Source organism: Hyaena hyaena, unplaced genomic scaffold (genome assembly GCF_003009895.1).
Source record: "Hyaena hyaena isolate Hyena2069 unplaced genomic scaffold, ASM300989v1 scaffold_4, whole genome shotgun sequence".
Taxonomy (NCBI): Eukaryota; Metazoa; Chordata; class Mammalia; order Carnivora; family Hyaenidae; genus Hyaena; species Hyaena hyaena.
Window position 1 is genome coordinate 2,705,680 of NW_024080636.1, and position 14,415 is coordinate 2,720,094.

General features: G+C 47.8%; 1 protein-coding gene across 2 annotated transcripts in view; it reads right to left on the minus strand.

Annotated features, from left to right (window-relative positions):
* TCF20 (transcription factor 20) overlaps positions 1–14,415 on the minus strand; it is a 101,661-nt gene that overhangs the window by 6,999 nt on the left and 80,247 nt on the right. For both annotated transcript variants that reach the window (XM_039234865.1, XM_039234855.1), the window contains exon 3: positions 7,174–7,267. In XM_039234865.1, the coding sequence (XP_039090796.1) occupies positions 7,174–7,267 (94 nt within the window). The remainder of the gene's footprint in view (positions 1–7,173; positions 7,268–14,415) is intronic.

Here is a 14,415-nt window from a genome sequence, read left to right on the forward strand (position 1 = left end):
CGGGGCGAGGAGATCTAATTAATGAATTCGCTCTGCACACCACAGCTCCCGGAGACCGACAGCCAGGTCACCGGTGCAAGATGTGATGGCAGAATGTTAATAAATATTGATCGCACATTCTCAGAGAGCTCCCGGGCACCATGGCGGGAGGCAGCCACGGTACTTAGCCTTGTTAAATGTATGATTTAACTCCGGTTTAAACCGAGGTCCAAATTCACAGCCTGTGTATCCACAGATTTCAAATGAAATAGTAATATGGGAAAACACAAATGAAAACTTCTGACCCTTGTATCGTACACAAACAGGAAACGACCTTTTCATAATTGGGCCAGGCCTGCCCCATCACTGCCTCCCCCTGGAGCCTCTGAAGGCCCAGGCAAGGGCGGAGCAGCCGGGGCGAGCCTCAGGGCACAGGGGCTCTGCAAGTCCGGCTAACCTCTGCGCCCTCCCCCTGCAAGCAAATAGCACGGCAGTAAATGAAATGTGTTAATTTAAACCCCACGAGTACACGGCGTGACAGAGGCTCCTGCCGCTCCAATCTGCCAGAGCTTATGCGCAGCAGGGGACAGACAACTGGGCTCACGGGAAGCGCCTGCTTCTTACCTGGGCTCTGGCAGCACCGCCTGCTGGCAGTCTCTAGTTTGGGCCAAAGAGAAACAAACGGCACAGCCCACATAGGGCTTGGTCACCTCGATGCCACGGGATTTTGAGAAACGAGGAGTCACCAGCTGTGACAGACCACTGGTAAAACATGTCTGAAGTTAGGAGACATGGCCCCTCTAAGTTAAAAAGCAGAAGAGAAATAAAACAATCTACCCACTACAAACAACTAGAGCTCATGTCATGGAAGTCTCCTAACAAAATCTGCCGGAGACCGTGTCCACCGCTGGCAACGGCCCCCACGCAGGAAGGCTGCCGACAACGCTCTCATCTGGGCTCGTGGCACCCAAGGCCGTCAGAGCCGCACCTCACGCCGGCGGGCACGAGAGCCAGGGCCAGGGGGCTGAGACACCCGCGAGGGCGCAGGGGCCCCTTCCTGGCGGCCTCGTGCCAGCCCCTGCCGGGGGAGAGGCGCGGGCGGCCTTTCCCGAGGTCTCTCGGCAGGTGCCCGCCCCGCTCGGCCGGCCAGCCTCTCACGTGTTTGCCTCAAGGCCCCAGCGCCACCCTGCGCCGGCCAGGGGGCCAGGTCAGCACTTGCACACCTTGAGGTCAAAGTAAATGGCTTGCCGATCACCACACACACTGGAAAAGACTCACAAGGTTGTCTCGTCAACAAGATGGCTTCCGGACACAAGCACGGACGTCCCAGAAGAGGACTCCGCTCTCATTTCTCTCTCTGCTTGAACGAAAGGCAGAAGGGACTTCCCTGAGCTCCTCACAACAAGCTCCTCGGAGCTTCAGGTTCCCGCATGCAGCCATATCTGCCCCGGGGACGGACGGTCAACTCGAGGGGGGAGAAGAGGGGAGGGGAGGGGAGGGCTCACAGCCTTCAGATGTGCCAGGCCCCGGACGCTGTCACCAGTTCACCTGCAATCTGCCTCAGAGCTATCGTTAGTGCGTAGACTGGCTACACTCCAGGCTGGGCCCGGGGGCCCGAGGCGGCGACTATCAGGGCACGGCAAGGCCTTGGCTCTGGCTCTGGGGTGCAGAGTGCGGTCCCTCCGGGGAAGGGCCAGACACCAGTCTGTTTATAACTGCCCAGGGCCCTGAACCCACAGCTGCAAGATCAAAGGCGGCTGCAAGGGCGGCGGCAGAGAGCGAGCTCCCGGCTGGGCCTCCTCCTGAGGGCGAGAGGACAGCCCCCTCCACGCTGGACTCCTTATGCACAGTAGTTACTAACGTGCTGCCAGCTCTTGAGCTCGCTGCATTACTGAGTTACTGTCTCTAAAGCAGCGCGCACGTTCTCCTCACTGCGTTTCCCCGGAGCCGCAGCCGGCGCCCGTGACGGAACCCGCAGCCCAGGACAGCCTACCATGACGTCACAAGCGCAGGCCCGGCAACAGGCGGAGGGAAGCTGCGGCAGCCACAGACCCTCAGGAGAACAAGATGCTGTTTCCACGGAGATGTCCCCGGCAATAACAGTTCTCCCTCAGACACGGCCAGCTCTGCAAAGGTCTGGGTGGCCGCCGGGCAGGCAGAGATGAAAGTGCTGCGCTGGTCCTTACTCCAAGTAGAGGGGACTCTCAAACCCAGGGGCTTCTCCCATGATTAGGAAGGAAGTCAATCGATGAACGCCCTTCCTGGACACAGAGATCCATCACATATAGCAGAGAATTCCCGAGGAGACCCCGTGGGATAAACACTAGCATCTCTCCCCACAGAGCAGCGCGGGCTTCCAGATCATTGTGACTCAGGTCATCAGAGAAGACCGATAAATCCCAGGACACGATCACCTTGTGACGCTGCTTCCCTGGTCCCAGCTCTCCACATGGACCAGTGGCAAAGCTGGGGCAGCTGGCACAGCAAAGTCAGGGCCTTGGCCCCGGCCGCCCCCCGCCCAGGGAGCCTCCCTCTCACTCGATGTTTGGCCACCAGTTTCTGCCAAATAGTCATGGTACCCACTTACCTGGGCAGGCCCCACAAGACAGGCTCAGAGAGTGACAAGTACTGTTTACTTACTGCTCCTGAGCTGGCAGAGCAGCCCCTGCTCCCCTGCAGAGTGGCCGATGGGGCAGGCCTCCCCACGGAGGAGGAAGAGCCCCGTGCCACTTCCCAGAGAACCCAGCCCACCGCCTGTGGCTGAGGCGGTGTGCCAAGCCCAGGCTTCCCAGCCGCTAGCCACATGGGGACATGTACAATTTAAGTTTAAATACAAAGAACTAAAGTAAAAATTCAGTCTCTCATTCCCAATGAGCCACATGGTTAGCACTTAGTGGTAACATAAGGCTTGTGGCTACTATGCTGGAGAGTACAGATCTAGAACATTCCCAACATGGCAGAGAGTCCTACTTACACTGCTTAATCCCTAGAGAAACTGCCAGGAGGCAGGCTATGAGCCTGGTCCCTCACCTGGCTGGGACCCCAGGGTGCAGACAGGAAGCGCACTAGTGCGGGGGTGGGGGGGGGTACAAGGTTATCTGCCTGTGGCTCACTGGATGTTTCTGAGCAAAGCCTCAGTACAGGAGATTACTTCTCACCCGGCCACTGACTGGGAGAGCCAAATCTTGCAGTATTCCCCACATAAAATTATAAACAACTGCCACAAACTTAATACGTTTAAACATCTTCATTTAAAAACCATGAAGCTTAAACTAGAAAGAGAATGTAACTTGAGGCAATATCATAACAATGAGAAAAGGCAGCGGCTGGCTCCTGAGAGAGAGGACCGAGCGGCTGTACTACGGAATATGCTGGCCCACGACCCAGGGTGAATGCAGCTCCTACTCAACACAGAAACATGGAGGGGAAGGGAAGAAAGAGAGTGGGAGGGACGGACTAAAGCCCAAACTCCCTGAATTGACATTTTAAGGCTTATTCCCTCTGGCCAAGCAGCGCCCTAGCCACCAGCTGCCCTTCAACGTGCAAATGCACACTTTTATGGGAACTAACTTTGGCATAAGCATTGTCTTTCTGGATCTGTCTGGTTTTCATCTGTGCCCCCCGTGGAAACTTGGAAGGAAAATCAGAGAGAGGGGGAAAAGCGGAACAAGAAGGATGTGCGAGGCAGAGAGCCGGCAGCTCAGGCCACCACCACGCTGGAAGGAAGGGGCGTCCACATGAACGTGCTTCCCCCACCCGTCAGGTTCTACTCTGTGTGCGTCACGCAGCTGTACCTGCTTCGCGCCCCTGCTCAGCCATGCCTTCCCCTCCCCCCTCCCAATTCTAAATGAAACCTCACCTCCTAAGAGACGGTGGCTGCCTCCATGGAGGGTCACGCCTGCCCCTCAAGCACTCGGTCGAAACAAGCACCCAGTCACTCGTTGCCCTCTCGCGGACCTTCCCAGTTTTCTCCCCCTCCTTCCTGAATGAAAGTACAGTAAAACCTTGGTTTGTTAGCATAATTCATTCTGGAAACATGCTTATAATCCAAAGCATTCATGTATCAAAGCGAATTTCAAGAACCATTGGCTCAGTTGTGATCACGTGACATTTGGCGTCACGTACCACTTGTATCGCAAGACGTCACTCGTTTATCAAGTTAGAATTTATTAGAAATGTTTGCTCATCTGTGGAACCCTCACAGAAAGAGTTACAATCCAAGGTTTTACTGTATTACAAGGGCTGCTGAGGCGAAGTCCTTAGACACATGCTCACAAGTTACTGGTGAAAACGTCCACTGAAAGGACAAGAGTCTAGATGAAGAGGACTTTCCAGACTAAAGCTCTGAGTCAAAATTTAACACTTCATTCGGGCACCTGGGGAGCTCAGTCGGTTTAAGCATCGGACTCCTGATTTAGGCTCAGGTCATGATCTCACGATTCAGGAGATCAAGCTCCGCACTGGGCTCTTTGCTGACAGCGCAGAACCTGCCTGGGTTTCTCTCCCCCCACCTCTCCTGCTTGCACTCTTTTTCTCTCCCTCAAAAGTCAATAAATAAACATTAAAAAAAATTAAGCCTTTTGCATCCTTCACTGGATGAAACTTCCTGGACGAAGTTTCCCCTTCTTCCAACAGTCAGGACACTGCAAAAACACTACTCTGATCATCTCAACAGACATTAAAAAGGATACAATGCAATATCCCTTCAGGATAAAACCACTCAACAAACTATGGACAGAAGGGAACCTCCTCAGCTGCACAAGAACATCTATGAAAACCCCATCGCTATCATCGGGTTTAACGGGTCAGAAACAAGGCATGGACGTCGGCTCTTGCCATCGCTGCCCAACATTATGCCAGATGTTCCAGCCAGGGCAGCTGGGCAAGAAAAAGAAATAAAATGCATCTGATTGGAAAGGAAGAAGTAAAACTACCCATTTGCAGATGATGTATCTTATATATAGAAATCCATTAAAAAATTATTAGAGTTAATCAATGAGCTGAGCAAAGTTGCAGGATACAGGATCAATAACAAAATCAAGTGTGTTTCTATATGCTTACAATGAACGATCCAAAAATTAAATTAGGAAAACAATTCCATTTACGATCACTCCAAAAACAGTAAAATACTTAAGAATAAATTTAACAAAGAAGTGCAAAACTTAAACTGTGAAAACTACCTCTCCTGGTCACAGGCTGGAAGCCATACTACTGGTTAAGGTGGGAAAACCCCCAGCTTTACCTGCAGATTCAGTGCAATCCCTAGAGCTCCAATGGCTTTTCTGTACAGAAATAGACCAAGCTGATCTTAATTAAAATTCACAGGAAATAGCAAAGGACCCAGAATAGCCAAAACAATCTTGAAAAAAGGAATAAAACTGGAAGACTTCACACTTCCCAATTTCAAAATCTACTACAAAGTTACAGTAATCAAGACTGTGTGGGACTGGAGAAAGTTCAGAAATAAGCCCATCCATCTACGGCCAACTGCTTTTCAACAAAGTTGTGCCAATATCATTCCATGAGGAAAAGAACAGTCTCTTCTACAAATGGCACTAAGACAACTGGAATCCACATGGAAAGAATGAAGTGGACTCCTACTTCACACCATATATAAAAATTAACTCAAAGCGGATCAAAGACCTGTGTAAAGAGCTAAATTCTTAGAAGAAAACATAGGCATGAATCTTTGTGACTCTAGAGTAGGCAACAGTTTCTTACATTAAAAAAAAAAAAAAAAAAAGATAGGGGGCACCTGGGTGGCTCAGTCAGTTGAGGGTCTGACTTTGGCTCAGGTCATGATCTCATGGTTCGTGGGTTCAAGCCCCACATCAGGCTCTGTGCTGACAGCCAGCTCAGAGTCTGGAGCCTGCTTCGGATTCTGTGGCTCCCTCTCTCTCTCTGACCCTCCCCTGCTCACGTTATCTTTCTCCCTCTCTCAGAAATAAACATTAAAAAATTTTAAAAAGCTACAAGGAAAGTCAACAAGCAACAAAAAACATAAACAACAAAAGAAAAAAATGAATGAACTGAACTTCATCAAGATGTTTGACATCAGAAACCATCAGGGGAATGCTCAATGTCACAATGTGGTGGCGCTTCGTGCCCCCTGGGAAGGCTAGAGAACAGCAGGCAGGTAACAAGGGTCAGTGAGGGTGTGGAGAAACACAAACCCTCACACGCTGCCAGCTGGATGTGAAATGACTGATTCAGCCACTCTGGATAAGTCTGATGATCCTTCCAAAAGTTAAATGCAGAGTTACCATATGACCCAGTAATTCTACTCCTTAAATCCAACAGAAGTGAAAGCATAAAGTCTCCATAAATTAAGACGTGCATGTGTTCACAGCAGCATTATTCATAATAATGAGAAAGTTGGGGCGCCTGGGTGGCCCAGTCGGTTAAGCGTCTGACTTCGGCTCAGGTCATCATCTCACAGTTCGTGGGTTCGAGTCCAGCATCAGGCTCTGTGCTGACAGCTCAGAGCCTGGAGCCTGCTTCACATTCTGTGTCTTCCCCTCTCTGCCCCTCCCCTGCTCACGCTCTGTCTCTCTTTCTCTCTCTTCCTCAAAAATAAACATTAGGAAAAAAAAAAGTGAACAATCACCTAAATGTGCATCGACTGATAAATGATAAAACATGGCCTAAAATATGGTGTCCTTAAAATATGGTTTGGCAGTAAAAATGAAGCAGTGACACACGTTACAACACGGATAAACCTGAAAACCATTACGCTAAGGGACAGAAGCCAGTCATAAAGAGCATATACGGTGTGATTCCACTTGCACAAAATGCCCAGAACAGGCACATCCACCAAGACAGGAAGTAGATGAGTGGTTGCCAGGGGCTGGGGTGGGTGGAGGGCGAGTGACCACTAATGGGTAGGAATTTACGAGGTGATGAAAATGTTCGAAAACTGCTTGTGGTGATGGCTGCACAACTTTGTGAATCTACTAAAAACCACTGAATTGTACACTTAAATAGTGAATCATGTGAGTTACATGAATAAAACTGTTATTATGACCCCATTTCACTCCTTTTTATTATCCTCTCTGCATTCCTTTAGAATTGACAAACAGCAGGGTCAGAAGATACAAAAAGAACGAGAGAGAGAGGACAGAAGGGAGGGAGGGAACCAAAGTGTATGTCCCACCTCTCAGTTGCTCGGGACAGGGGCGCGCAGCCCCGTCTTACCTGCGTCAATGGCACACGGGTAATGGTATCGGAAGGAGCAGCCTTTGTTGTAGCAGCCCAAGGTGGCACCTGCCTCCTGGCAGTGGGAACATTTCTGAAAAGAGAGAAGTGTGGCACGTCAGCGTCCCAGAGTCACCCTCTCCTCCGGGCCCTCCCTAAGCCCCATCTGTTGTAGCACAGCATGGCTGTGTGTGTGTGTGTGTGCGTGCGCGCGCGTGCAGCAGGGAGGGGGAGGGCTGGTCAACTGCTAACTGCCACCCACTGACCACATGGTGGAAAGGATCCAGCGATAATGTTTTAGGCCACGCCTCACAAATGTCCACAAATCGATCAAACACAACACCGAGGTGGGGCGGGGTCCCCAGACTCGCCTCTGGTGCTGCTCCTGTCCACCCGCCCGCACACATGCGTGCCCGTCCTTTCCTCATTCCTGCGGCACCCTAAAATGCTACATCTTGCCTGTTTATTTCTGCTGTGGAAGTCTGGGGTAGGAGGAGAGGGTAAGATAGTAGAGTTATATATAAATCTTGTCGAATTAAAAGTGGAATTTGGTTTCTAGTTCTTATATTTGTAAGATTTTATTTTTATTCTACTTTATCCCAAATGCCCAATACAACTATATTTCCCTTTTCAAAAAAGATGGGCTCCTGTCTGCAAACGGTATTTTTATACACAAACCCTATTTTAAATGCGCTCGGACACCTGCCACAAATTCCCGGCTAGTGAGGCGTTATCTGTAGGTGAGACGCTCCCCCTTTCACGGGCGGGTTTCCTTAACGTGGGGCACGCCTCTCTCACCCCTGTGATGCGGCGGCTGCGGGCACTCGGTCCTATCCGCAGAGGAAATGTGACCTATCGACAGTCACCATTATTTGTAAAATTCAACCAAATCGGCCCCACTGAGGAAGGAGGCAGACACTTCAGGTGGCCGAGGCACACCCAGATAAGGCTACCTGACTGGCCCAGACACTTGTTCCTGGTTCTAGAAAAAGGAATGTGAAAAAGTGCTGCCTCCGCAGTCATCCTTGGGGAGAGGAATGCCCACACATGCCCTCAGGGCCCCTGAGACAAAGGGACTAAAGGGCACCTTCTCCCTCTTTTCTCGTGCAAAGGCAGGGCCCACGTGGCAGCCTCTCGGGGGACAGTGCGGCCTCCGGGTCTGCAGCAGTTAGGACCGCCTTACCTGGTGGCGGGGAGCTCACCCGGGTGGCGCCATGGAATGGGCGGGACAGCCGGGACACCCCGCACACAGCAGCAGGCCCAGGGCGACAGGGAGCTGGGTCAAGCTTCCCTGATGCTGGCGCTAAAACGACATCAGTGCCAGCAACAGCACAGCCCGAGTGCCCACCATGCGCTGGGTGTCCCTGTGTGCCACTGAGGCAAACCCACTCGGCCAGTCCCGTCACCTCCCCACTGTCCGGATGAGGTGCCCGAGGCACCAGAGCGCGTCCTGGCTCCAGGCCAGAGCGGACCCGAGCCGAGCACGCCTGGCATCCTCCAAAGACCAACCGGGCCGGACCAGGGCTGTGGGACGGGTCCTTCAGGGGCTCTGCCTTCCTCTCAGAAGACCAACATCCTTCTGGGTGCTGGCAAGCAGTAAACGTTTGCCATGTGCCCTCACACCCTGGCCAAGAAACAGAAGATTACTTGGCCTGGAGTAAACCACGGGCAGCTGGCAACACTCTGAGGGGCCCGGGAGCGTCCCTACCTTTGTCAGCGCCACACAGCACCTTCAGAAGCAACTCCTGCCGCCCGCCCCCCTTCTGACTACGGGAGCCCCGAACCGTCAGCTAATCCAGGGCACCTGTGCTCCAGGCCCTGCCTCCCCTGCGGGGTGAATCTCAAGCAGTGGTGGCCATTTACAGGCGGGTGCAGCAAGCATTTCTGGAAGGGAAGTCTGCAGTTTAAGCAACTTCTAGGGAAGGTTCACCCCTCTTAAGAAGGGACAAGAGGCAGGAACAGGCTGTGTGCTCCCTCGGCCTCTGTGAGGATGGGATGGATGGTGAGACCTGCTGCAATCTTCTTGTCACCATGAGGGGACAGCTGTGAAGACAAAGCCCAAGCTGCTGACAACAGCACGGTGACAAGATGGAGGGAACCTGGACCCCTGAGACCTGCTAAGGACCACATTAACTAGGTCAAGGACCATCCCATCTCCAGATTGTTAAGGGGGAGGACACTTAAAAAATCACTTTTGGGGCGCCTGGGGGGCTCAGTCAGTTAAGTGTCCGACTTCAGCTCAGGTCGTGATCTTGCGGTTCATGAGTTCAAGCCCTGTGTTGGGCTCTGTGCTGACAGCTCAGAGCCTGGAGCTGCTTCAGATTGTGTCCCCCCCTCTCTCTCTGCTCCTCCCCTGCTTGCACACTCTCTCTCTCTCAAAAAGAAATAAACAAAAATTTTTTTAAAATAAAAAAAAAAATCAGACATTCTACACAGACCACCCCCCTATGAAAAGCAACCTGCATAGCAGGATCTATCATCACCCAAGTTCACAGACAGGAAAGGGAAGCAATCAAGCTTGGATGTGAACAAGGTCCATTTCCCTCCTACCCTGGCACGGGTCTCTGTCCCCTGCAGGACTTTTCAATGCTCCCTGCCCTGAACCAGCCCACAGACCACAGGTAACGTCTTTTGCACTAAGAAAGCAAACTACCCCTCATCAATGATTATGCTTGCTTCTTTCAGTTAAAAAGCACAATTAATTTACTGCACCCAGAGGACAAAGGTATGGTACACGTGGGTCTTAGAAAAAGAACATTAAAGAGTGTGTATGTATGTATGTATTTAATTTCAGTGGTTCTCAAAGTGTAGTCCCTGGACCAGTAGCTTCCAAGCATCACCTTGGAACCTGTCAGAAATGAAAATTTTGGGATTCCCTGAAGACGGTAGAGTAGCCAGGACCAGGAATCTGTCTTCCAACGTGGTCAACAATTGCACGGTCAGAATCTGTCTGATGTAACTATTTGGGAAGTCTGAAGTCTGTTGCAGGCGGGCACCTGCCAGGGGAAGACCCGGATGGTAAACTGCAGCTTACTTCAGTCAATTCCAGCTCCTGGCACGGTAGCATCCATCTCCTGTTCTCAGCCAAGCTCCAGGCATCTGTGCACACGGTCCTGGAGCAGCCTGCACACTGCCTGGGGGAGTCAGGGTGGGAAAAAGGACCCCATTCTCCAAGTATCAGTGTGTCGGGAGGGGGCTCTGTTTTGATGGCTTATTGCTTCAGGTCACAGAGGCGCAGACGGAGGTGGCCAACCACAGCTGTACCTCCCCTGTTATAAGCCCCTCCCACACCTCCAGGCTGATGGGACTTCTAGGAGATTTAAAAGGCTGGCATCCTCCCCCTGTCATTTTTTTGCTTTTTTCCCTTCTGGGAGCTAGACATTAAAGAGTAGGATGTTAAAAAACAGCTATGGGGCACCTGGCGGCTCAGTTGGTTAAGCGTCTGACTTCAGCTCAGGTCATGATCTCACGGTTCGTGGGTTCAAGCCCCGTGTTGGGCTCTGTGCTGACAGCTCAGATCCCGGAGCCTGCTTCAGATTTTGTATCTCCCTCTGTCTCTGACCCTCCCCTCCTCACGCTGCTTCTCTCTCTCTCAGAAATAAATAAAAAACATAAAAAAACAAAAACAGCTATACATATGGGTGCAATTAGAAAGTGACCCATATGTTCCCAGGGAAAGGCTTAGAAAAGACCTGAGAAGACTTGGCTAACACCTCAAGCTGATCCCAGGCACAGAGACAGCATACAACAATCAGAAACAAACAAACAAAACCAAAACAACTAACAACCTCCCAAAAAGCAAAGTTTGGAGAAGGGGGAGAATTTGATTTTCAGAGTTATCACATTATTAAATTCAAATTTCCAGCGTTCAACAACAACAACAAATCACAAGGCATACATAGAGACAGAAAGTATGGCCTATTCAAAGGAAATAAATAAAGCAACAGAAACCTTCCCTGAAAAAGACCTACAAAAAGACCTTTGGCAAGTACACCAAAGACTTTAAATGAACTATCTTAAAAATGCTCGAAGAAAGAGAAAGTTAAGAATACAATGTGTGAACAAATAAAAATAGCAGTAAAGAAAACCTAAAAAGATATCAAAATAAATTCTTAACGCTGGAAAGTATAATAACTGGAATTTAAAAGTTCACTAGAGGGATTCAAAGGCAGATTGGAGCATGCAGGAGAAAGAATCAGTGAACTTGAAGATAGGATGATGCAAATGATGGAGTCTGAGAAACAGGAAAAAAAAAAAAAGACTGAAGAAAAGTGAACAGAGCCTAAGGGGACCATTAAGCAGACTGACATAGGCCCTGGGGGAGTCCCCTAAAGAGAGGAGAGTGGAAAGGGCAGAGACAATTTTGGAATGGCTGAACACTTCCTGAATTTGATTAAAGACATACATATAAACATCCAAGAAACTCAATGAACTCCAAGAAAGATGAACTCAGAGATCCACAGTGAGACACATTATAATTAAACCTTCAAAAGCCAAAGAGACTCTTGGGAGAAGTAAACCATTGCAAGCAATCCTCTCTCTAAGACTACCTGCAGATTCCTCATCAGAAACTTTGCAGATCACAAACAGTGGGCCGATGCATTCAAAAGACTAAAGAGAAAAACTATCAACCAAGAATCCTGTAAGTGGCAACGCTGTCCTTCAAGAATGAAGGAGAAATTAAGACGGCTAAACGCACAAAAACCGAGAGAGCTGATGACCGCTAGGCCTGCTCTGCAATATATGCTTCAGGGAGTCCTGCTGGGTGACGCCGTCCAGAGGAATAACAAGCTTAATAAAGGTAAACACACGGGCAATTATAAATTCAAGTGCTATAGGAGCAATGGCCTGTAACTGCATTTTTGGTTTTCCACATGATTTAAGAGACTAATATAGTTAAAGAAAAAAACCCAATTAGTGTAAAAGTTAGTATTACTGTTAACTCTGGTTTGTGACTGCAAATCTTGTTTGCTACATAATTTAAGAGAACAATACATTTAAAAAGTTATTAGTTGGGGCGCCTGGGTGGCTCAGTCGATTAAGCATCCGGCTTTGGCTCAGGTCATGATCTTGCAGTTCGTGGGTTCGAGCCCTGCATCAGGTTCTGTGCTGGCAGCTCAGAGCCTGGGGCCTGTTTCAGATTCTGTGTCTCCCTCTCTCTCTGCCCCTCCCCCGCTCATGCTCTGTCTCCCTGTCTCAAAAATAAACTATAAAAAATTTTTTTAAAAAGTTATTAGTTTATGTTTTGGGGCACACAATGTATCAAGATGTAACTGGGGAACATCAATAGCAGAAAGGACTGGAGCTGCAAAGGGGCAGTTTTTGTATGTTATGGAAATTAAACTGGTAAAAATCAAAGTAAAGTGTTACAGTGTTAAAACATTACATATAATCCCCACAGTAACCATAAAAAATGCTATTAAATATATAGGAAAGGAAATGACCAAGGAATTTAAACTTTCCACTATTAAAAAAAATCAACAACACTAAAGAGGGCAGTAATGCAGGAAATGAGGGACACAAAAACTACAAGACATCTAGGAACAAAATAGCAAAATGACAGAAGGTGCTCATTATCATAATTATTTTAAATGCAAATGGATTAAACTTTCCAATCAAAAAACAGACACTGGCAGAATGGCTACAAAACTTATGATTCAACTATATGCTATGCACTACAGTCTTACTTTAGATACAAAGACAAAATTGACAAAGTAAAAGGATGGAGATATTCCATGCAAGTGTAACCAAATGAGTGGAGTGGTAACCTATTATCAGACAAAACAGACTTCATGGATAGAAAAACCAGATAGAAGTAAGGAAATAGAGGACGTAACATTATAAAGCAACCACTCTAACAGCCACACACAAAACACACCACCTAACAACAGAACACATACATTCTTTCAAGTGCACGTGGGATATCTTCCAGGACAGATTAAGCCACAAAGTCTCAACAAATTTAAAAAGATATCATACAAAGTATCTTCGCTGACCACAAAGAGATGAAGTTAGAAATGAGTAGCCAAAGGAAAACTGGAAAATTTACAAAACTGTGGAAATGAACAAATTAAACAAAATGTGGATCAAAGAAGAAATCACAAGGGAAATAAAAAATATTTAGAGATGAATAAAAATAAAACCACAACATATCAAAACTTTTGGGATGCAGCAGAAGTGGTGCTAAGAGGGAAGTTTATAGCTATAAACGCTTACATTAAAAGTAAGAAAGATCTCAAAGCAACTACCTACCTTTACGTAAAAACTTAAGGAACTACAGAAAGAACAAGCTAAACCTAAAGCTAGCAGAGGGAAGGAAATAAGAAGGATTGGAATGGACATAAATAAACAGAGAACAAACCAACAGCAGAGTAAATCAGTGAATCTCAAAGTTGGTTCTTTGCAACATTCAACAAAATCAACAACCCTTTAGCTAGATGGACTAAGAAAAAGGAGACTCAAATTACTAGATTCAGAAATGAAAATGGGGGGATTACTATTCATTCTACAGAAATGAAAAGGATTATAAAACAGTACGAGCAACTGTACACCAACAAATTGAATAACCTAGATGAAATGGATCAATTTGCAGAAACACAAAACCTACCAAGATTAAATCATAAAAGAAATAAAATATCTGAATACACATATAGCTAGCAAGGAGACTGAATCAGTAATACAAAATCTCCCCCCAAGAAAAGCTCTGAATCTGATGGCTTCACTGGTGAATTCCACCAAACATTTGAACTATTTGAGCATTGAACTATTTGAACTAATATCAAATCTTGTGAAACTTTCCCCCCAAACTAGAGGAGGGAACATTTTCAAAATTATTCTAAGGTTAGTATTACCTGATACCAAAGTCAGACAAAGACATTTTATATAGATTACACACACACACACACACACACACACACACACACACACACAACACAAATAACTATGAATATCCTTTATGAATATGATACAAGAATCCTCAACATACTAGCAAACTGAATTTAGCAGCATATTAAAAGGATTATATGGGTGACCAAGTAGGATTTATTCCTGGAATGCAAGGGTGGTTCAACACAAGAAAACTGCTCTTTGTAATACATCACATCAACAGTATGAAGGAAATAACCACAGATCAACTCAACTGATGCAGAAAAAGCATCTGACAAAATTCAACACCCTTAAATGATAAAAACACTCAACAGACTAGGAATAGAAGGAAATTACCTCAATATAAATAAAAGACAT